We start from the raw sequence: 22,866 nt of genomic DNA on the forward strand, positions 1-22,866 counted from the left end.
TTGGAGTGCTGTGCCTTTGAAATTCAGCCTGCTTTGGTCCCCTGTGGCGTGGGGATGGGTCCCCTCCCTGAGCGTGGTTCTAGAGGGGATTGTTGGGTGAGCTCACTGAGGTTTGGCTCCTCCTGTGCTCTTTATGTGGCCTGATCCGTTGCTTTTCCCTTTTGTTGTCAGCTAGTGCAGGTCCTCTCCTGGGCACAATGGTGGAGGGCGCTGTTGAGCCTACCTCCTTTGCCCTGCCTCTCCTATCTGGAAGTCAGCCCTCTTTCAGTGGGTCTGGTCAATTTCCTTCTCCTTATTCCTGCCAGCAGGTGCAGTTCTGCTCCTGGCCACAATGGCTGAGAGCGCTATTGAGCCTAGGTCTCTATCCTCCCTCCCCTCTCTGGAAGTCCATGGAGCTCCACCCCCTCCGAGCCTCAGCAGAAGAAATTCCTGTAGACAAACCCACCCAGTAACTGCCCTAAACCCTTGGGGAGTCTCAGGTCCACTCCGGGGCTCAGGGGGGTAGGCTGCTCTAGGTTAGCCAATAGTCCGGTGGCATGCCCAAATTCACCCAGTCTATTGGTCCTAGCCCGTCCCAGCAGCGCAGAGTGGGTCAGGTGCAGGGTTCTCCTCACCCGGTCTGCACTCAGCTCAGGCTCAGGGGCGCGGGGTGCAGCGGCGAGAAGCCTGTCTCAGGCTCCCATGTGGAGAGTATGGAGGTGTCGGGGAAAAGTACTCACCCGTGTGCTCTTTGCTTGGGCTTGGGATCCCTAGGAGGGGCGCCGGGTGAGGCAGCGAGAAGCCTGTCTCAGGCTCCCACGTGGAGAGTGTGAAGGTGCCGGGGAAAAGCCTCTTTTAAAATTTTTATTGTGAACAAACTGAATTACGAATCTTTCACAGCAATATTTAAGGTACATAGTGACATTGAATCAGGGGCATTCCCACCACCAGTGTTGTCCTCCCTCCACCCCTGTTCCCACCTTCATCCCATATTCCTCTACTTTGCTCCCCAGACTGCTAGTGTAACTGTTCCCCTCTGTGTATAACTTGTTGTAGATTGGGTATCAATTCTGTAACCATCAACCACTTTTTGACTCTGCATCTCAGTGATTTGACTATTTAATGGCATTGTCACTATGTAACTGTACAGAGAAACAGCTGATGCAAGTAAAAATCTTTGCCTTTAGAATAAGAAATTCTACTAGGAAAATAGCTTAGTGGGCTGAATGCATTCAACTGACCTCACATGGGTGGAAGAAGCAACCCTATAAGCACCCCTCCTCACCAATGCAGCAGAATAAGTCCCCCTCCTATTTTTTTCATAGTGTTAGGGTTGGAGAGTATGATTCAGCCAAAAGCCCAGCTCACCTATTATCTCCCCAAAACCCCAACGAGCAACTCCAGAGGGAGCAGAGACTATATCTGGAGCATCCAGTGTATTTCCCCAACCTCCAAATCAAAGAATAGTAATTTTAAAAGTTTTTTTTTTTTTTTACCACTTTCGTTTCTGTGTTGTATGCAATTGCCCTGATATGTTTCTATTTCTTAGGTTCAAATCATGCATACTTACTTGTTTTCTATTTAGGGGCACACACAACAGTGCTCAGGGGTCACTCCTGGAGGAACTCAGGGACCATACAGAGTGCAGGGGTCCAAACCAGGTGAGCCACATACAGAACCAGCATCCTACCTTCTGAATGATTGCCAGCCCCAATGTATACTCATTTTCAAGATTCTAATACAATCAATCATCTCTGCATATGAACTGTCATATATATTAACGGTAACATGATTGCAATATAGTCTACTTTATAGACTTGCCCATCATCTCCTAATCTGTTTCCATTATCCTAACTTTCCGTGTTCTCCAAGCTTCAGATTCGCTGTTAAGGGCTGTATGAAATTCCAAGGATTTTAAAAAGCACTTTTAAATCAGGATTTCCAATTTTCCATGGAAAATAAGGTGATAGTTGGGGCCGGAGCCATAGTACAGAGGGTGGCATGTTTTGCCTGGCACACGGCTGACCGGGGTTCAATCTCCTGCACACCCCTAATCCCCTGCACCGCCAGGAGTAATTCTGGAGCGCAGAACACAACTGACTATGGCCCAGAAACCAAAAGAGAAAAATAAGGGGCCGGAGTGATAGGACAGCGGTACTTATTTTAGGATGTCTCAGCATCATCTAAATATACCTACACTGTACACTGTACTCTGTTTCTACCGTGAGTGAAACACACACACACACACACACACACACACACACACACACACACACACACACACTGTTTTTGTTTCTGCAAACACAATATACCTAAACACACACACACACACACACACACACACACACACACACACACACTGTTTTTGTTTCTGCAAACACAATATACCTAAGAACTAAGAACTAAAATGCAGGGGCCGGAGCAATAGCACAGCGTTTGCAAGGGCGTTTGCCTTGCACACAGCCATCTAGGAGAGACGGTGATTCGAATCCTGGCATCCCATATGGTCCCCTAAGCATGCCAGGAGCGATTTCTGAGCGCAGAAATTTCTGAGCTCAACTAAAATAAACAAACAAATAAAGTTTGTGCTTAAAAAGAGAGAAAAAAAAAAGTGGGAAGCGAAGAAGTGTCCCCTCCTGGATTCCCACCCGTGCGAGCCACGGATAGACCAGATCGAACCCCGAACCGGGCACCCGGGGGATTCTAGCCCCGCGCAACGGGCGGGTCCGGGTCCGGGTCCGGGCGGCGCGGCGATTACGCAGAGCGAGTCCGGGGCGGAGCCGGGCGCGTCCTTCGCGTCACCAGCGACGTGCTCAGGGCCCGGGACCCGCGCGCGCCGGGCGGCCATGGCTCCCGGGGCGGGGATCGAGCCGTGGGCGCTGGGCCCGCTGCCCCTGGTGTGGCTGGCGCTGGCGGCGGGCTTCCTGCTGGGCCTGCTGCTGCAGCTCGTGCCGCCCCGCCTGCTCCCCGGCCGCGCGCTCTTCCAGGACCTGATCCGCTATGGCAAGACCAAAGCGCTGGGGCCCGCGCGCCCGGCCGCCTGCCTGGCCTTTGATGTCCCCAAGAGGTAACGGCTAGCCTGCACGCGCCCGGCAGGGGGCAGCAGAAACGGAGGCTCCCCGGGGGCCCCCGCAGCCCCGGCTGGTTGGTCCCTCCACACCAGCCGTCTTGGTTCTCGGGGCTCCCGCCTCTGCCTTCCCAGCCTGTGGGGACCACGAGTCGAGCGATCTCCAAGAACTTTCACTTTCGGGGTGCTGGCAACCTCTCCGCAATAGAGGTCCGGTCCCCAGGAGGGCAGTTCGAAGTGTCTTTTGTCCCCAGATTTTGCATTTTATCCCGGCCCCTAATTGAGCCCCTACTTTTTAGGGACGCACAGGTAGAAGGCAGACCTGATCTCTCCTTTATCTTTATTTTATTTTGAGGTGGGGGCACACCTGGCAGTGTTCAGAGCTTACTCCTGGCTCTGAGCTCAGGGGTCATTCCTAGTGGGTTCAAAGGACCTTATGGGGTGCTGGGGAATTGGATCTAGGTCAATTGCATTGCAAGGCCAAAGCGCCACCTACTATGCTTTTGCCCCAACCGTCACTCCCCTACAACAAGTTGGTCGTCATAGGATACCATCAGCGGCCCACTTTATCCCCATCCTAGCAGATGTCCCAGGAGGAGGTGGCTCAGAATGATAAATTTTAGTCTAGAGCTTCGTTGGCCTTTTCAACAGGTTCCACAATTGTGGCCAATGGAAAGATGAGTTCAAGTTGTAGAGTTTCGGGGGGAATAAAAAGGTTTGGGTACTACTTTTCTGGGGTTGGCTGGGAGCTCTGGACATAGTTGGGAAGTCACCAGATATGTCTGCGTGGTGGGATTCCTTTTGTGTCTGCTCCCTACCCAGACTACATGTTAGATAGTCCCTGAAGAAGTACTTGGGAGAAGTCACTGATAATGGCACACACCTCAGTGGCAACTGAAACCTCATAAGCAATGTCCTGGCACAGACAAGGAAGGGCCTGGAATTGGCTTCAGCAGCAGACATCCTGCCACTCCATTTCTGGATAATCCCCTTTTTGTGGATTGGAGAAAGAAGGATGTTCTTCTGAGAAGGGAGAACAAGGACATTCTGAAGAAAGGTAGAGGAAACATGGCCTTGGGAAAAAACCAAAGTATTTAGGGCAAATTGGCTCAGCCCTGATTTCTTAGAAGCTCTCTGTGAGTGAGTGTGACCTGGTGTCCCAAGTTTTCATCAGGTTTGAGTCCCTGAGTTTCCTACTTTTCCTCTGTCATTTCTTCACTGAAAAGTAGTTCTCAGAAAATGTGACTTTTATTTGTTCTCTGAATTTTGGAAGTGGTGTCGTGTCTTGGGATTCAAAATATTCCAAAACATTCTTTACAGAAACTTATTAAGGTAATAATTACTTTTCTCATTTTCCTTTTGGTTTCCAGAATATGAATTCCCCAAGAATCTGAATAGTACAAGAGATCAAATATGCAATATTGAACTTTTTTTGGGGGGGGGCATACCTGGCGGTGCTCAGGGGTTATTCCTGGCTGTCTGCTCAGAAATAGCTCCTGGCAGGCACGGGGGACCATATGGGACACGGGGATTCGAACCAACCACCTTAGGTCCTGGATCGGCTGCTTGCAAGGCAAACACCGCTGTGCTATCTCTCCGGGCCCTCAATATTGAACGTTTGGCTTGCATTGTGTATATAGGAATACTTCTGTTTATAAGCTTTCAAAATGGAATCAAAATACAATAATTGATTTGAACTCTAAAGACAAATATCTGTGCAAATTTTTCTCAACAGAGGTTCTGAGCATCTGTGTATAGAATTCAAGGCAAGCCCTTTGGATGTGTCTCTGCATATCCTTGATACAGTGTCTTAAGTAATATATAATAATATGTTTTGAATAAATGGGGAAAAAGAGTTGAGGTTTAATTGGCTTGTTGGTTGATGACTGCGTGTTTTGAAAGTAACTGGGATGAGGGGCCAGAGCGATAGCACAGTAATAGGGCGTTTGCCTTGGATGCGCCAACCATGGATGGACCCCGGTTTGATTCCTGGCATCCCATATGGTCCCCTGAACTTGCCAGGAGTGATTTCTGAGTTGCAGAGCCAGGAGTAACCCCCGAGCACCGTCGGGCGTGACCCCCCAAACAAAAAAATAAATAAATGAAAGTAACTGGAATGAGCTGCCAGTTTATTTTACTTTATTGCTTCTGGGACACACCCAGAAAGCTTAGGGCTTCTGGTTTTACACTCAGGGATCATTCCTGGTGAGCTCAGGAGACTGTATAGGGTGCAGGAGATTGAACCCAGGTCAGCCAGGTACAATGCAAGCACCTTACCCACAGTACTATCACTCCAGTTCCTTTATTCATCTATTTTAGTGGTGTTTGTAGAGATCCTACTGTGCGCCAGATCTAGACCAGACTTTTTGGAGCTAACATAGAGTAAGCATGTGAATAGGGTATGAAGCAAGGAAGATCACTTTAGTTAGTGATCAGGCTTCTGAGGAGAGTGCAGGGTTACTTGCACAAAACTGGGATTGTGGTGGTCTGGGGAGGACAGTCAGGGAGTAGCAGGGAGATGAGCTCACGGCAAAAAGCAGGACATGGATCTCCTTAACCATGGTGATTCAGTTTTATCCAGAACTGGTGGGAAGCCACTGCAATCCTTAGGGTGAGGCAGGGTTATAGGATCATAATTTGTAAATGTGTGACTAGCCATTTTGTGAATAATCTGAGAGGTAGAATTGGTTTTTAGTTTTGGGGCCACACCTGGTGGTGACTCAGCTCAGGGGTTACTTTGGGCTATGAGCTCAGAAATAGCTCCTGGCTTGGGGGATCATATGGGCGGCCGGGGAATTGAACTGTGGTCCATCCTATGTTAGCGCATGCAAGGCAAATGCCCTACCCCTTGTGCCACCTCTCCAGCCCATTATTTGTTTTTAAATAATATTTTTATTTGAGCACCATGATTACAAACATGTTTGTAGTTGAGTTTCAGTTATAAAAAAGAACACCCCCTTCACCAGTGCAACCTTCCCACCACCGATAGCCCCCATTTCTATCTTCCCCCACCCCATGCTGAGAGGCAGAATTGTGCAAGGTAGTAGGTTACAGGTTAGCAGCTGCTTGTCCCAATGTTGCCTATGACTAATTGTTTGGCATAGAAGCAGGCTTCAAGTCAAAACATTAATGTATATAATTGCATGATATAGTATGTTATATAGTATAGTATATATAGTATGCCACATATATAGTATACATATATGCGCCAATATTTTTCAAAACTGAATAATGTCCAAACATTGTGATTTTTTAAAGTGTCAATAGTTCTTTAAAATGATTTATTGCCGAACTGCTTTTTACTGCAAGATTAAAATGCTCAGGGGCCGGAGAGATAGCATGGAGGTAAGGCGTTTGCCTTTCATGCAGGAGGTCATCGGTTCGAATCCCGGCGCCCCATATCGTCCCCTGTGCCTGCCAGGAGCAATTTCTGAGCCTGGAGCCAGAAATAACCCCTGAGCACTGGTGGGTGTGACCCAAAAACCACCAAAAAAAAAAAAAAAAGATTAAAATGCTCAGAATACTGCCAAATGGGCATTAAGATGGAATAGTCATCATCATTTCTTTATTCAGTGAACATTTTCCAGTCTGTGGGAAAAGAAGAAAAGACTGAGCCAGGCAATTTCAGCCTTTGTGCTGAGCCAACTGTGTTGCTCCTGCTACAATTGGTGAAGCTCTTCCCCCAGTAATGGTGCTCTCCTAGTTTATGCCAGCATTTCTCAACCACAAGCATGTGGATATTCCAAAGTGGGCACAACTGAAAATAGTGGCAGTAGACTACCATTGTTTTGTAACCTTTTCTGGTTAGAGCCTCCTTCTGACCTTGTTTCCTTCCTGGGCCCCTCTCGATACCACCCCATCTACTTGTTTCCGTTTTGGGTTGAAGTGGAATGCAAGGCAGGGAGATGCAGAGTTAGTAGAGGGGTAAAACACTGGCTCTGCATATAACTGACCTCAGTTAAATCCTTGGCACATTATAGTCTCCCAAGAAGAGCCATATGCAGTGCTGAAGGTACCTGAGTACCCCTGGGGGCCCCAGGTAAAACCCCCAATAGCACCACATTCTCAGGCCCTCACATTGAACTATCAATGCTGCTGACCAAATATCACTTGGAGGGGCACCTGGGTCTTTTGAGTACTACTTGGGACATCTCCCCCACAGATATTTTTTTTAAAGGTATTGTGTCAAAGAAAGGAGTTCTAGTAGAGTGCAAAGTCCTAAATACTAGGGCCAAAGTGATAGGACACTGAGTAGGATGTTTGTCTTGCACACTGCTGACCCAGATCAATCCCTGGCACCCCTATGTGTATGGCGCCCACCAGGAATGATCCTTAAGCATAGTCAGGGGAAAAAAAAAAAAGCAGTGAGTGTCAGCCCTTGTGCTCCATTAAGTGTGACCTCAGTTCCCCTGAACACCACTGGGTTAAGTGCCACATCCATCAGCCAACCTGGCCAGGAGTGGCACCAGCAAGCCATGAAGGGTGTGGTCCACAACAAAAATCAACATGAAATAAGGAGCAGTACTATTTGTACATTTCATTCCAGATATACATGTGAATCCCATTTGCCATGTCAGCACTTGCATGTCTAGGACAGGTCTTCAATTAGCTATCACCACAGCCCATCTCTGGTGATTGGCCATCAGCCAGAGACATCTTGAAAATATAAATTGTTATGTCTGCTCATTCTGCTGAAATGACTCCTTGTCACACTTCAACACTCTTGTTGAAGGCCCAAGAGATAGTTCAGAGGTTAAGTTCAACCCCTGGTCCACAAATGATTCCCTGGGCACCTCCAAGAGTAATCCATAAACATCAAGACTTTCCCTAGAGCCAGGAAAAGGCCTGTGCACCCCCAGTTGTGGCCCATGAACCAAAAGAATAAAAGCCCAGATTAGGACGTAGGGGTAGCTCAATAGTGTCTTGCAAGCATGAGGCTGACATTTTTATACCAGTACTGCCCCATATGTACTTGTGAAACAATCAACCACCCAAGTGGGCAGCCAGGTCTTCACTGCCACAGAGGGAGGAAGACACACAAAGGGAGCACTAATGAACATGTTATTGTTAAGAGCCAGTTTCTTTACCAGGCCCTGTAACATCCACCTCAACCCTACCCCATCTCCTTGCCTAGCCCCTGCTCTTGCAAAGAGGTTATTTTCCCTTGAGGCTGGATGAATGTGGGGGCAGTAGTAGTCTCAGGTATGATTGTGGGTTTGTGCTGCTAGTTCTCTTTAAGAAGGTAGATTTCAGGGTTGGAGAGATAGTACAGTGGGTAGGTGTAAAATCACTCCACATGCTGTATCTCCAACCCCGGGTGAACAAGTCTGAATCAGGGTCACAAATGAAATAATCCAAACCAGGCCGAGCGTGAAACAATTATAGTCTGGCAGTCTTCTACCTCATACAGAGAGCCAGCTGCCTGTCAGAACTGCCATTTTTATTGAGTACAGAGACCACTCCTGAGAGGGACAATAGGAGTGGTAAAGACAGATAGCTCAGGCTATCCTGAGCCAGTCCCACCCAGGTTTACAAGTAAGACAATCTCTGTTTTAGGGTAAATCCAAGTTGTAAGCAAACATACAAAGGAGCCAGGGATGATCTTTGTTTTAGGTCAAATAAGGTGTAACCTAACAGGTAGGGCACCTTGCCCTGCACACAGACCAACTTGGGTTTGATCCCCTGCACCCCATGGAGTCCCCTGATCACTGCCAGGAGTGATCCCTGAGCACTACTGGTTGTGACCCAAAACCAAAAAAAAAGTAGATTTCAGGTGGTGACACTGATTGATATTTGGGGGAGAGTATCCCTTTTTACAAGCATGGCCTTCCTTGTTCCTCAGACCTATCTACAGTTATGTTTCCTCTGCCTGAATTGTTCTCCCCAAAACTTGACAAGAGTGACTCCCTAGACTGGGACTGCGGTTTTCTCACTACTCACTAGACCTTAGCTTAGTGATTGAATGCATGGTACTTTGCATGTCTTAAGACAGTGGGTTTGATTCTGGCACACACACACACACACACACACACACACACACACACAACTAAAAGAAAAGAAACAAGTACAATGCAATACTCTTCAAGTATGGGGCAGTAAAGGGAAATAGGAAAATTGTTTCTAGTATTCCTCTAGAATACTACACTCTGTAGGGTGTAGGGTAGGGGTGTAGGGCTAGGGTGATTACTGAGCTTTAAAACAGTGACATGCTTGGCATATGTGAGACTCCTAATTTTGATCCCCAACTCCACTACCATGCAAATAATTCAAGTTGAAGCTGCAAGTTATTAACTGACTTGTTTTTTCTCCTCAGGTATTTTTCTCACTTCTATATTATCTCAGTGCTGTGGAACGGCTTCCTGCTTTATTGCCTTACTCAATCACTGTTCCTGGGAGCACCTTTTCCAAACTGGCTTTACAGTTTGCTCAGAATTCTTGGGGCCACCCAATTCCAAGGTAAAAACTTTTCCTGGACCTGCCTGCTCTGCCCATAGAAAGCTGTTCCTGTTCCCACAGAAAGGGCCTACATACACCCTTCTTCAGCTGGGTTTCAGAATTGGGTAAAGGCAAGAAGAGGGAGTTCAGACCTAGATGGCCAAGAGACTTTGCCCAAGTCCTTCACTGGACTCATGACCAAGCTGCTGCCCAGGTCCCTGGGCATCTGTCTTATACTGGGCCACATTCAGTGTTGGAAGCTCTATCCCAGTTTGGCTGAAGTCTTTGTACCGCAGAGGTTAAAATTAGAGATCCTCACCTCTGCCTTGGGACATTTTTTTATTTATATCATCCCAACCAAAGTCCTGTCTTGCAACTCCAGAAATGAGATAGAAGATTACTTTTTTTCTTAAGTCTTTGATTCAAAAATGATGGTTAAACAGGACAGCTTTGTTAAGAAAATTTAAATTGACTACTGTCAGCCAGAGAGATTCGGTTAGAATAAAATTTGATTACAGGGGTTTTTGTTGTTGTTGTTGTTTGTTTGTTTTTTTGGTTTTGGGGCCACACCCGGTGGTGCTCAGGGGTTACTCCTGGCTGTCTGCTCAGAAATAACTCCTGGCAGGCACGGGGACCATATGGGACACCGGGATTCAAACCAACCACCTTTGGTCCTGGATTGGCTGCTTGCAAGGCAAACGCCGCTCTGCTATCTCTCTGGGCCTGATTACAGGGTTTAAGGCTCTTTCCTTGCATTTAGCCAACTGTGGTTTGATCCCCATCACTACTTATGCACCCCACCTTCCCACCTGCCAGGTACCAGAAGTGATCCTTAAACACAGCCAAGTGTGGCCCTTCTGTCCTCTCTCCCAAGGTAACTGTAAATATTTGTTGAACAGATGAGCACAAAATAACCTTTAAATTCTGTCTCTCATAAAGGATATTAGGACAGGTTTTTTTTTTTTCACTTGTTTGTTTGTTTGTTTTTATTGTTTTGGGGCTATACCCAGCGGTGCTCCTGGCTCTGCTCTCAGGAATCACTTGTGGGGAACTTGGATGATCATATGAGTTGCTGGGGATTGAACCCAGGTCTGCCATGTGCAAAGCAAGGTGCCTACCCGCTAAAAACCCTCTAATACCCTAGGACAGCTTTTTAAAAAGAAACTGAAGGCCACAATCCCCAAGTGGACTTATTTAATGTTGGGCAATGAGGAGAGCAGAATAAGAAACTAATTGTTCTGGTTTTATCTTTGTCTTTTGTTTCAGAAGCCAACACACTGGCTCTATAAGAACAATCCTTTTCTATATAATCAGAGGAACTTGTTGCAAAAAATGCCAGAGGGATGAGCCCAGACCATCCTGCTGGGAAGGGAGGACTTGGCATAAAATCCCACTGACACCCCTGAAATTTAAGCTAAGGGGTCCTTTATCCACTCACCAGGGACTCACCGAGCTAGGGTGTGAGGGTAGACTGTGAGGTGGGTTTTTTTTTTGGTTTTTTTTTTTTATCATATTCTTATAGAGCAAATTAGTAAATATAGTAAGTATTTATCATCAAACCTATCTCACTGAATTTTAACATCCAAAGAAGATTGAGGATTGGAAAATGGAAGAGCAGGCTTTACATGCAGGAATCCCAAATTCATTCCCTAGGACCACTCTTGAGCACTGCCTAGCCATGGCTCCCAGACCAAAGTAATAGAAACATGACTAAGAATCAAATATATACACATAGATAGCATGTTGGATGGGGCTAACCAAGAGGACTATGCTGGGGGAGGAGGCAGGGCTGAGAACACAAGGGGGTGCTAATCATCACCATTTTTTTCATCTTTTTATTTTATTTTTTTAATATTTTTTTCTTTATTTAAACATCTTGATTACAAATATGATTGTGATTAGGTTTCAGTCATGTAAAGAACACCCCCCCCCTTTTCACCAGTGCAACATTCCCACCACCAATGTCCCAAATCTCCCTCCATCCAACCTCACCCCTACCTGTATTCTAGACAGGCTTTCCAGTTCCCTCATTCATTCACATGGTTATTGTAGTTCTCAGTGTAGTTATTTCTATAACTGCACTCACCACTCTGTGGTGAGCTTCATGAAGTGAGCTGGAAATTCCAGCCCTCCTTTCATTGTCTCTGAGTATTGTTGCAAAAATGACTTTTTATTTTTTCATCTTTTTATTTTTAAACTGAATCACAGTGAGATAGTTACAAGATTGATCATGAGTTTCTGTCATAATTTACAGGTGCATATTTCCCTTCACTGGTCTCCCAAGTTTCTTTCCTCCCCAACCTGCCTCTGTGACCCCTCTTCCTGTCCTACCTCCTTCTCCTCCTCCCACATCCTTCTTATTCTCCCACTTTCTCCCTTTTTCCTTTAGGTACTGTGATTTGCAATACTCTTACTGAAAGGGTATCATGCATATCATTTTATCTCCTTTCAGCTCCCCATTCTTGTCCAGAATGATCATTTCTAAATATCATTTTTCACAGTGGTCCCTTTTCTGTCCTAACTACACTCTCCCCACTCTCCTTTGTGGCAAGCTTCCTACCATGGATCAGTCCTTCTGACCCTCCATTGTTTTGTCTTTGAGTATTATTCTAATACTATGTTTTTTTTAAATATCCTACAAATAAGTGTGACGTCTATGTCTGCCACACTCCCTTTGGCTCATTTCATTCAGTTTGATACTTTGCATGTTTGTCCATATATATGAAAATTTGATGAGTTTATTTTTCCTAATGGCCACATAGTATCCCATTCTGTAGATGTGGTACTGATCATGTTCTGCTTCTTTAATCTTGTGCTGGTTCTCTGAGTTGGACTTGTGGAATGACTTTTTTAAAAAATATATTCATTAAGGGCCCTAGAAAAAAAGCTCATCAGTTTAAGGAGCTTGCTCAGCAAGTACAAGGTTCTGATTTCAAACCCTGATGCCTCCACTTGTACCAAGGTGCCCAGAACCATCCTACCATATTTTCTGGCGTAGAAGACGACTTTTCAAACGAAAAAAGTCAGCCGAAAATTGGGGGTCGTCTTATACATCGAGTATATCAACGTTTAGATATGCTGCTAGACAAAAATCGTCTAGATGTTGCCATGAAACGAATTTTCCAACCCGATCCGGCACCAATCACTGCAAGGCTGCTTGGACCGCCTCTCTAACTCAGCCAATCCAAGCAGGCTTTCGATGCATGCAAATTAGACAATATTCTGGACCCGAATCTACACTGTCAAAAGCTGCTCAGATTGGCCAGAGTCAGAGAGGAAGTCTACTACAGTATAACCTTTGAACTTTTGCCTGTTGTGATTGGTTCACTGTGGTACATACAGTTGCAGCACAGGAATGTTCTGTCTTATATGAATATAGGCCTAAATCTATGTTTTAACTGTAAAATTAGGGGGTCGTCTTATATGCCAGAAAATACGGTACCCTGTTTGTGAACTCTGAGGCCAAAGGCCCAGAAGATGCTTTGTGACTGAAAGTGCTTATCTAGCTAGCACAAGACCAAGAGTTACACCCTAGTGCTGCCCTAGTGCTCAAGTGATCCTGACAGCTGAGCTCATTGGTTAGGGATCCCCAGCTCGAAGTGCCTGGAAGATGATGTCTTAGTGACTTAGTAAGCACCCACTCAAACCTGAGACTAGGAGCCTGCTCCTGGGGCTACTCCCATGCCAACAATGCATGTGCAGAAGAGGGAAAATAGTAATAATAACGAACCATAGGTACTCATTCAATAATGTTTTTACCATATCCTGATCATATATGTGTCGTTTTAACCTCAGGGCTTATTTTAATTGAGGGTTCTTCGACTTCTTTGAATACAAATGGGTGAGAGGAAGGTAGATTTCAGGGCTCATAATACACTAAAAATATCATTTCATTTTGTTTTGGGCATCCATGCAGCAATGCTTGGAAATTGCTCCCAGTTTTATGATCTGGGATCACCCCTGGTAGTACTCAGAATCAACCCCAGGGCCTCTCATATGCAGATCATGGCCCCAGCTTTTTTATCTCTCTCTCTCTCTCTCTCTCTCTCTCTCTCTCTCTCTCTCTCTCTCTCTCTCTCTCTCTCTCTCTCTCTCTCTCTCTCTCCTCTCCTCTCTCTCTCTCTCTCTCACACACACACACCCTTGAGTGTAATTTCATTTTAATATGGAAAGACATGCATAGCTCTTGCTATCTCTGTTCCTGTCCTTTGTCTCTCTGTCTTTCCAGGTACCTATGTCTCTCAGCTTCTCCAATTCCAGGGGTTACGCAGGGTTCTGGTGTGATCCTCCTCCTTATATTTAGCATGGAGGGATGGAGTCAGAGATACCCCCCGCCCCCAGTACTTAGGATACATGACCCTTAACCATGATGAGCTGGATTCCTGAAGCCTGGCTTTGTCTCGGCCTCAACACTAGCTCACTGTAGCTTGGTGCTCATCTCTTGACTTCATTTGATCTTTTCCCTCAGTACTCAAAAAAGGAAAGGATTAGGGCCTGACAGACAGTTAACTACAGGGATAAGGCACTTGCCTTGCATGTGACTGACCTAGGTTTGATCCCTACCACCATATATGGTCTACCAAACTCTGCCCCAAGTGACTCCTGAGCACTGCTGGCTATGAATAGAAACTCAATAATAGAAAGAAGGTAGGGCCAGAATGATAGGACAGCAGGTAGGCATTTATCTCACACACAGCTGATCCAAGTTTAATCCCTGGCATCCCATATGGTCCCCCAAGCTGCCAGGAGTAATTGATGAGTGCAGAACCCCTGAGCACTTCCAGGTGTGGCCTAAACTCTTCCCATCCAAGAAAAGAAAGGAAGAATGTGTTTGACTAGCTAACTTCTAGACCTGACCTTTCTCTCATTCTGTCTCTTGTGAAGAAATAACCAGGGATGACTCCAGGCAGAGGGACCTGACCTGATTCCATTTTGAATTGCAGGGGGTGAACTGGCTCTGTCCACGTTCTTAGTGCTGGTGTTTGTATGGCTGCACAGCTGGCGAAGACTCTTTGAGTGCTTATACGTCAGTGTCTTTTCCAACGCTGTGATCAACCTTGTGCAGTACTGCTTTGGAGCTGTCTACTATGTCCTCGTCGGCCTGACTGTGCTGAGCCAAGTGCCCCTGGATGGCAGGAATGGTGAGTGGTCCCAGAACCTGGGAGCTGAGTTGTCAGGTGAAATTTATCTCAGGCAGAACAATTGCTCCGCTAAGGGCTATGGCAGTTGGAAAGTCAGAGACTGCCTTTGCCACTTAAGATTTCAGTCACACAGAATAGCAAACAAATAAAAAAAAAAAAAAACCAGCCACAAATCAATCTCAAATATTCCCTATGAGCCAGGCCACCCCTCCTCCTTGCATTTCTGATGACTTACTACTTTCCTTCCCGTCTTCTACATTGCCCCAGGACACCTGAGGTGATGGTGAGACAGCTTTTTTTGCTGGCCTTTCTCCTGCTCTTGGCTGTGCTCCCTCTTCCTGCTGACACTTTTTCTGCCAAACCCCACACTGTGTTAGCAAAAACTTAAGCCCCACTGAAGAAAGTGCTAAAACCTTTCTCTTTATTCTTTACACATTGACACTGGCTACCACTGGTGGCTCATACTTGCATGTGGTAGACAGACTGTATCCCCAAATATGTACAGAAGTTTACTAAGGTGGTTTGGTAATTAGAAAAAAAAACAACTCCCTTGTAATGGAAAATGGAAAATTTTAATTTATTGTTTTTGTTTTTTTGTTTTTCTGTTTTTGTTTTTGGGCCACACCCAGTGACGCTCAGGGGTTACTCCTGGCTCAGAAGTCGCTCCTGGCTTGGAGGGCCATATGGGACACCGTGGGATCGAACCGCGGTCCGTCCTAGGCTAGCGCTGGCAAGGCAGACACCTTACCTCTAGCGCCATCGCCCGGCCCCGGAAAATTTTAATTTATAATGATTTAAAAAGAGTAAGTTTTAGTGAACTGCAGCCTCCTGAATTCTTTGTTATCTTTATTGAAGGTACTGCTGCTTCTGTCTAAAGACTTCTAGAAGTCTTTAAAATTTGCACAGTGAGAGTTGCCTCTTGGAGATAGATTGTTGTATTTTGTTTTAGGGCCACACCTGTACAGGACTTATTCCTGCCTTTGTGCTTAGGGATCACTCCTGGTGGTATTTAGGGAACCATATGTGGTGATGGGGATCGAACCTGAGTTTGCTGAATGCAAAGCAAACACCTTAACCCCTGTACTATTTCTCCAATTCAGACCTTTAAAATCTCCTCAAAATTGAAATGATAGTACAAAGGGTAAGATTTTTGCCTTGAACATATCCAACTCAGGTTTGAGCCCCCAAATCCCATATGGTCCTCCAAGCACCACCAAAAGTAATTCCTGAGTGCAGAGTAAGGAATGAACCCTGGACATGGCCAACTGTGGACCCAAAAAAAAAAAAAAAAAAAGAGGCTTGCTCTTAAAGCCAGTATTCTCCCTTGGACATGTATATCAGATGGAGAAACCTGTGTTTTGTCACAAACATGTATTTCTCTTTCTCCCCTCACATTTTTCTAAGTAAGTTTCAGTAAAAATTTTCTAGATTGGTGGGCTGGAGCAATAGCACAGTGGTAGGTAGTGTTTGCCTTGCATGTGGCCGATCCAGGACAGACCTTGGTTCAATCCCTGGGGATTTCTGAATGCATAGCCAGGAATAACCCCTGAGCATCACAGGGTATGGCCCAAAAAGCAAAAAAAAAAAAAAATTTTCTTGATTCGCCAAAAATTAAATTAAAAATAAAATCTCCTCAAATGGCCAGGGCAGTCTCCAACTTTTACTTCCTACCTTCATTCCTTCCTATCTTTTCCCTTCCAGTTTTATCCTTTCTTTCTCCCCACCTCCCTTATTTTTGCCCTTTCTTCTTTCCCCAAGAATCTAATCCAGTACCACATACCTGCAGGACCTGTACTCCACACCAAGCTGCATCTTGGTGTTTAGCAGATAACCTTGTCTCACTCTCTTTTGTTTAGCAGATAACCTTGTCTCACTCTTTTTCTAGCTATATAAACTTTCCATTTTGTCCACCTCTTGAGAACTCCCTCCTCCTAACTACATGGAATGCTGTCTGATTCTTGAATTATTCACTAAATATTTAATGCACAGAAAGATCAATCTTTCAGGACTGGGTCCAGTCTTCGTGCTTCCTAAAGCTGCCCTGCTGTTCTTTCTCAATGAATACCAAGGTCTTAATACTGTCCCAGTCTTGATATAGTGCATTAGAGGCTTAAGTCTCAAAAGTGCTAACTTCAAGGGCCAGAGAGATAGCATTAAGTTAGGGTGTTTGCCTTGCATGCTGAAGGATGGTGGTTCGAATAGCGGCATCCCATATGGTCCCCCAAGCTTGCCAGGAGCAATTTCTGAGCATAGAGCCAGGAGTAACCCCTGAGCGCAGCCAGGTGTGACCCCCCCCCCAAAAAAAACAAACAAGCAAACAAATTAAAAAAAAAAGTACTAACTTCAGTTCCCTTTCCCATCAGTGAAATCATTTCCCTTTATGACTCATAGCATAGGATTTTATAGGGAAAATTACACGGTGTGACAATATGAGTGGGAGAGTGGAGAAGATGGAAACAAACCACTAAGGGTAGGGGTCAGGAGATGGCATCTGAATTCTCAGAGCAGCTGGAGTCTGAGAGGGCCCATGCTTGGGAGGAATTTAAAACCACAGCTGTGGCATCCAGTTGTCTGACACAACATGGTATCCAAATTTAGAGTATGTTTCAGAAGAGTGTTATCAGATGGAGCCTCTTTCATCGCCATGTTTTCATCTCTTCTTAACTTGGTGGGTGCTGATCTGCTTCTCTATAAGCCAGACATTATCATCCATGGATGACCCGAGTCATTGCCTACTGGCACAGTGTTATATTATGACCATTCTCTGTCAGTGAACAGGGACATTGCTGGCTCTGTACTGAGCAATGCATGTGACCTTCTGGAGCAGTGGTCCTCATTTACAGCCCGCGGGCCACATACTGTATTTGTTCCCATTTTGTTTCTTCACTTCAAAATAAGGTATATGCAGTGTGCATAGGAATTTGTTCATAGTTTTTTGCTTTTACTATAGTCCGGCCCTCCAGTGGTCTGAGGGACAGTGAACCGGCCCCCTGTTTAAAAAGTTTGAGGACCACTGCTCTGGCGGGGGCTTCACACACAAGTGCATCCAACCCAGTCTCAGAACCTCTACTTCCCCAAGCAGCCTGTTTGCATAAGGCTGCAGGCATGATGGCAAGAGAGACTCACTGACTTGGCCCAGCCAACAACTCTTATCCCAGCTCATAACTCCTCTAAGAGGAATGAAGTCTGTTTTCCTTCCTGATCTTTCTTTTTGGGGGGATGGGAGGTGGCAGGAGGAGGATTGCCACAACCAGTGGTCTTTAGAGGTTACTCCTCTGTATTTGTTTATTACTCTCTGGTGGGGCTCAGGGGAATCATACATTTTGCTGAAGATCAAAGCTTGATCTGTCACATGCAAGGCAAAAATGTCTTAATCTCTATTCTGTCTCTCCAGCCCTTCCTCCCTGATCTTTCTGCTGTGGCACTGGTGAGCAGAGCAGGTCATTTCAGGTCCAGACTGTGTTCTCAGTGAACTGTACTGAGTTTTTCCACCCAGAGGAGCTTCCCAGAGTACTTTGGCAGCCTACTTGCTTGCCTCTCCTATGGCATCACAGATCTCTTCTAGAGATTCCCTTGTTGACTATGGTATAGATAATGACTGCCCTCTCTACTGTATAATACTAAGGAAAAGACAGCTGAGATAGCCCCCAAGATAACTTCTCAGACAGGCCTTTCTATGGCAATTTCTGCTTCACCTACTTGCCCTTCATGAGTCATTGAGATCATTTGGAACAATATGGAGAAAAGTGATTCAGCAGTCACTGAGAGCAAGCACATCCAGGGACCTGCCACTTCCAGGGTCTAGTAGAAATAGCATGGGATTAATAAATCCAATTCAGAGTCATTCAAGATGTGTCCCGTCAAAAGGTTCTTGCGATGAAAGGTTCCCTAAACAGTACCTGTTTAGGTACTTTCCTCAAAGCATCAGGTATTTTTTTTCGAGTGTCTGCCTCACATCTTCAGAGAGTTGTTTCTGTCAAAGCTTATCTTGATTACTGATGTGTTTCCCTTTGCCACCCTCATGGGAATCATCACTTTATCCTTTGTGCCTGCAGTGGTGCCAAGTTTAGCAGATACTCAGTAATAGACCAGTGACCAGATAACTAGGTACTACTCAGGCTACACCTGAGTGGGAAGTAGGAACCTGTCTCCCCTTTCCTGCTTTAGGATTTGGATCTGCTCTTGTGGAACTTTTCTCCCAGGGAAGTGAATTCCTTGCATGAGAGTAGGTGTCTTAATGATCATGTGAAACCCTAGATATTTGGTTCCTCTTCGCTTCTGAGCCCCAGGATCTTCCCTGTTGTTAATAGACATAGCTGCTTCTTTAGCCAGTCTCTGACCAACCTATCTACTTCCTGCCAATCTTAGGCATTGCTTTCCTGAGGCCAGTACTTTTTTCTCACATGGCCTACTCTCTGAGAGGGACCACAAGGGAAGAGAGAAGATAAAGTGTTGAGTGTTGCTTCTCTGAAACTAAAGAGGCAAAAAAATTAGAAGTAGAAAAGCAAAGTATTCTTACCACTCAAGAGCAGTTCACATGGGGGAGAGTTGTATGATAGGAACATTCTATGACTGACATTCAACTACCAATAATTTTGGGAGGGGGGAGGGTTTGGGTCACACTCAGCAGTGCTCAGGGGTTACTCCTGGCTCTATGCTCAGAAATCGCTCCTAGCAGGCTCGGGGGACCATATGGGATGCCGGGATTTGAAACACCATCCTTCTGCATAAAAGGCAAATGCCCTACCTCCATGCCATCTCTCCGGCCCTATACCAATAATTTTTTAACTTAGGCAGGCGACATTGTGCTCTGCTCAAAGTGTAGACAGAGGGGCAAGAGAAATTGCACTTAGAGATTCCTGTATTTAGGGCCATGGACACTGCACAGAGCCAGGGCCTCTCTGATAAGAGATAGGGTTCTACCCACTATACATGGGTGATTGCCTCAGTCAGTGTCCACAAGAGGACAAATAAGTGGATAGTTGTGTTCTATGGATGTTCCATGGTTCACTCCTATCTCCTCTGACATTTCATGGAATTTGTTCCTATGATCATTTTTTTTCCTGCAGTTTTTGTCAGAGAGAAAAGCCTCTTGATGCAGACACGCTGGTTTCACATTCTGGGAATGATGATGTTCATCTGGTCATCTGTCCATCAGTACCGGTGTCATGTCATTCTCGGCAACCTCAGGAAAAATAAAGCAGGTAAGGTGAAGTGCGTTTTTGCACCATTGCTTGTGGCTCTCTGTCCTCAGAAATAAACTTTCCAATTTCCTTTGTTTTTCTCCCCTTCCTGTCCTAACTCTTTGATCAGTCCAGGGGTAATAAACAAGTTTGACACAAAGAGCCAAAATTTTAAACTGTGAGAGTCAGAGAGCCACACCACGCAGTGACCTGCCAAAACAGACAAACACTCACACAAAAGCATATAATTTTAACAATAATCTATTCAGCACATATTGCATTTTGCCATTTTGAGTGAGAGTAAAAATCCTGCAGTGATAGTGAGGGTGTGCTGCGTCCTCCACACTCAGAACTAACGACAAGATGTGACATAACGTGACACATGGGTCCCCCGCTCAGTTGTTTCCGAGGGATGGGAGAAGGACGCAGCCTGAGGGCGGGACTAGCGCTCGGAAATCTCTCCTCAGAGGTCCCTCCTCAGAAGCAGCAGAACAAAATCCAAACTTGGCAAAGAACACAGTATACAAAATAATTATAAGAGGCAAAGAGCCTCATTCATTTTGGCCAGGAGCCGCATACGGCTCGAGAGCTGTGTGTTCACCACCCCTGGATCAGTCTGTCAGGTACCTGATTTGACCCAAGGTTTCTAAAAAGACCCAAGATTCCCAGTGGTGATTCTCTGACAACCAAGCCACCCAGGAGTCCCCAGGACCACACCTGGTGGTGCTTCAAGGCCTCTAGGACTACACCCAGTTATGCGTGCAGAATTATTTGGTGCCAGAGACCAAACCTAGGTCAGATACTTATATAACTGTGCCCCAATCACTGTACTCTCCTGATAGCCCCCAATACTCATTTCTAATGAAGTCTTTTGTAGGGGCTGATCTTCCATTGTAAAATGAGCACATTTTTTTGGTTTTGTACTATACCTGGTAGTGCTCAGGGTCATATGGGGTGCCAGGGATTGAATCCATGTCAGCTAAGTGCAAGGCAAATGCCCTACTCAGTATACTACTATGTCTCCAGCCTCCCAGTTAGGCTTTTTGAAACATTCATTTAGGTACTAGTATATTAAAAAAAAAAAAAAAAGTTGCAGTATTAAAAAGCAGTAGGTTTTATGCAAGAATTTCTTTATTTTTTTTATTTTATTTTATTTTATTTTTTTGGTTTTTGGGTCACACCCAGCAGCACTCAGGGGTTACTCCTGGCTCTATGCTCAGAAATAACTCCTGGCAGGCACAGGGGATCATATGGGATGCCGGGATTCGAACCACCATCCTTCTGCATGAAAGGCAAATGCCTTATCTCCATGCTATCTCTCTGGCCCCACAAGAATTTCTTTATCTCTAAAATAAAACTCAGTGGTATACAGAGTATTGAGATGACTTCAAATAATTGGAATTGTGAAACACTCCCAGGTAATCTCTTTCCTAATGTTAGGTTTATAACAAACAGCATCTCAATTGCCAGATGTACCCAAGGGGTTGAAATAGGGAATGGTAAAGATCAGAGATGGTACAGATAGGCAGCTGACTTGGATTTGAACCTTGGCACCTTATATGGTCCTTGAGCACTGTAGGAGTGATCTTTGAGTGTAAAATCAAGAGTTAGCTGAGTACCACCATGTATGGCCCAACTCCCTCATTCCCAAATGTGAAATGGTGGAGATAAGGGGAGGGCTGGGAAATAGTCCTGAGGGCTGGAATGCATGTTCTGATATGCAATAAACCCTGGGGTCCATTCCTTCACCACAGGAAGCCCCTGAGTTACACTGGGTGGTGTGACTCCCCAACTTAGTTTTCTAAAATGTAACAATTTATTACTAATGCCTTGCATAGAGTTTCACAAACCTCCCTTGAGGTGGATATAATCTTAGTTACATTTTACAGATGTGGAAACTGAGGCATAGGGTAGTTCAACCTGCTTGAAGTGGGGCTAGAGCAACATCACAGAGGTAGGACATTTTCTTTGCATGTGGCTAGCTCTGGTTTGACTTCTGGCACTCCATATGGTTCCCCAAGCACAACCAGGAGCAATCCCTGAGTGCAGAGACAAGATTAAGCCCTGAGCACAGCTAGGTATGGTTCAAAAACAACAAAAACAAACAAATGGTGGGGAGGAACCTCCTGAGGTGACAAAACCAGTAATGACCAACCCAGGTGATTGTTAGAGAAATGTTCTTTTTTCCATGCTTCTCAGTCAGCACTTAATCAAGACACAGAAACACGTGACTTTGGCAAACAGACAGTGTAGCAGATGGACATTGCGCATGTGCTGGGGCAGTTCTGGGATATGCTTCTAAATCAAAATTCCTGTAAATGATTTGAAGGTGGTGCCGGGGAGATTGCATGGAGGTAAGGCATTTGCCTTGCATGCAGAAGGATGGTGGTTTGAATTCCTGTATCCCATATGGTCCCTCTTGCCTGCCAGGGGTGATTTCTGAGCATAGAGCCAGGAGTAACCCCTGAGTGCTGCCGGCTGTGACCCAAAAACCACACACACACAAACAAAAAATGACTTGAATGTGGTTTGGTACTTTTATGATCACTACCTCCAATGTTCAAACAATCATTTTTTGTGCTTTTCAGGCGTGGTCATTCACTGCAACCACAGGATCCCATTTGGAGATTGGTTCGAGTATGTCTCTTCCCCCAACTACCTCGCAGAACTGATGATCTACATTTCATTGGCTATCACCTTTGGCTTCCAAAATTTAACTTGGTGGTTTGTGGTGACCTATGTCTTCTTCAGCCAAGCCCTGTCTGCTTTCCTCAGCCATGACTACTACAAAAGCAAGTTTGTCTCCTATCCAAAGCATAGGAAAGCTTTTCTGCCATTTCTGTTTTAAGAGAACCTCACAATCAGGAAGAATGCCAAACAGGTGGTAATGACTTCTACAAACCAAAGTTCAGTGCCTGCAGAACCATTTGGAGTTCTGTTCCATTTTTATGTTCCCAAGCCTTTGCTGAAGGAGCAAACAACACCCCTTGAACATGATGTTTTCAAAGACGAGAACCTTCTGGCAGATCCAGAATCTCTGTGTCCACTCTGTGATGCTTTA

General features: G+C 45.4%; 1 protein-coding gene across 1 annotated transcript; it reads left to right on the forward strand.

The window, feature by feature from the left end:
* Window positions 1–2,825: 2,825 nt before the first annotated feature.
* On the forward strand, window positions 2,826–22,658 carry SRD5A3 (steroid 5 alpha-reductase 3). The gene is made up of 5 exons (XM_049789949.1): window positions 2,826–3,046; window positions 9,360–9,502; window positions 14,425–14,622; window positions 19,692–19,826; window positions 22,394–22,658. The coding sequence occupies exons 1-5, from the start codon at window positions 2,826–2,828 to the stop codon at window positions 22,651–22,653; spliced, it is 957 nt and encodes a 318-aa protein (XP_049645906.1). The 3' UTR covers window positions 22,654–22,658.
* Window positions 22,659–22,866: the final 208 nt, after the last annotated feature.

The sequence above is a fragment of the Suncus etruscus genome, chromosome 16, assembly GCF_024139225.1.
Source record: "Suncus etruscus isolate mSunEtr1 chromosome 16, mSunEtr1.pri.cur, whole genome shotgun sequence".
In the NCBI taxonomy this organism is placed as follows: Eukaryota; Metazoa; Chordata; class Mammalia; order Eulipotyphla; family Soricidae; genus Suncus; species Suncus etruscus.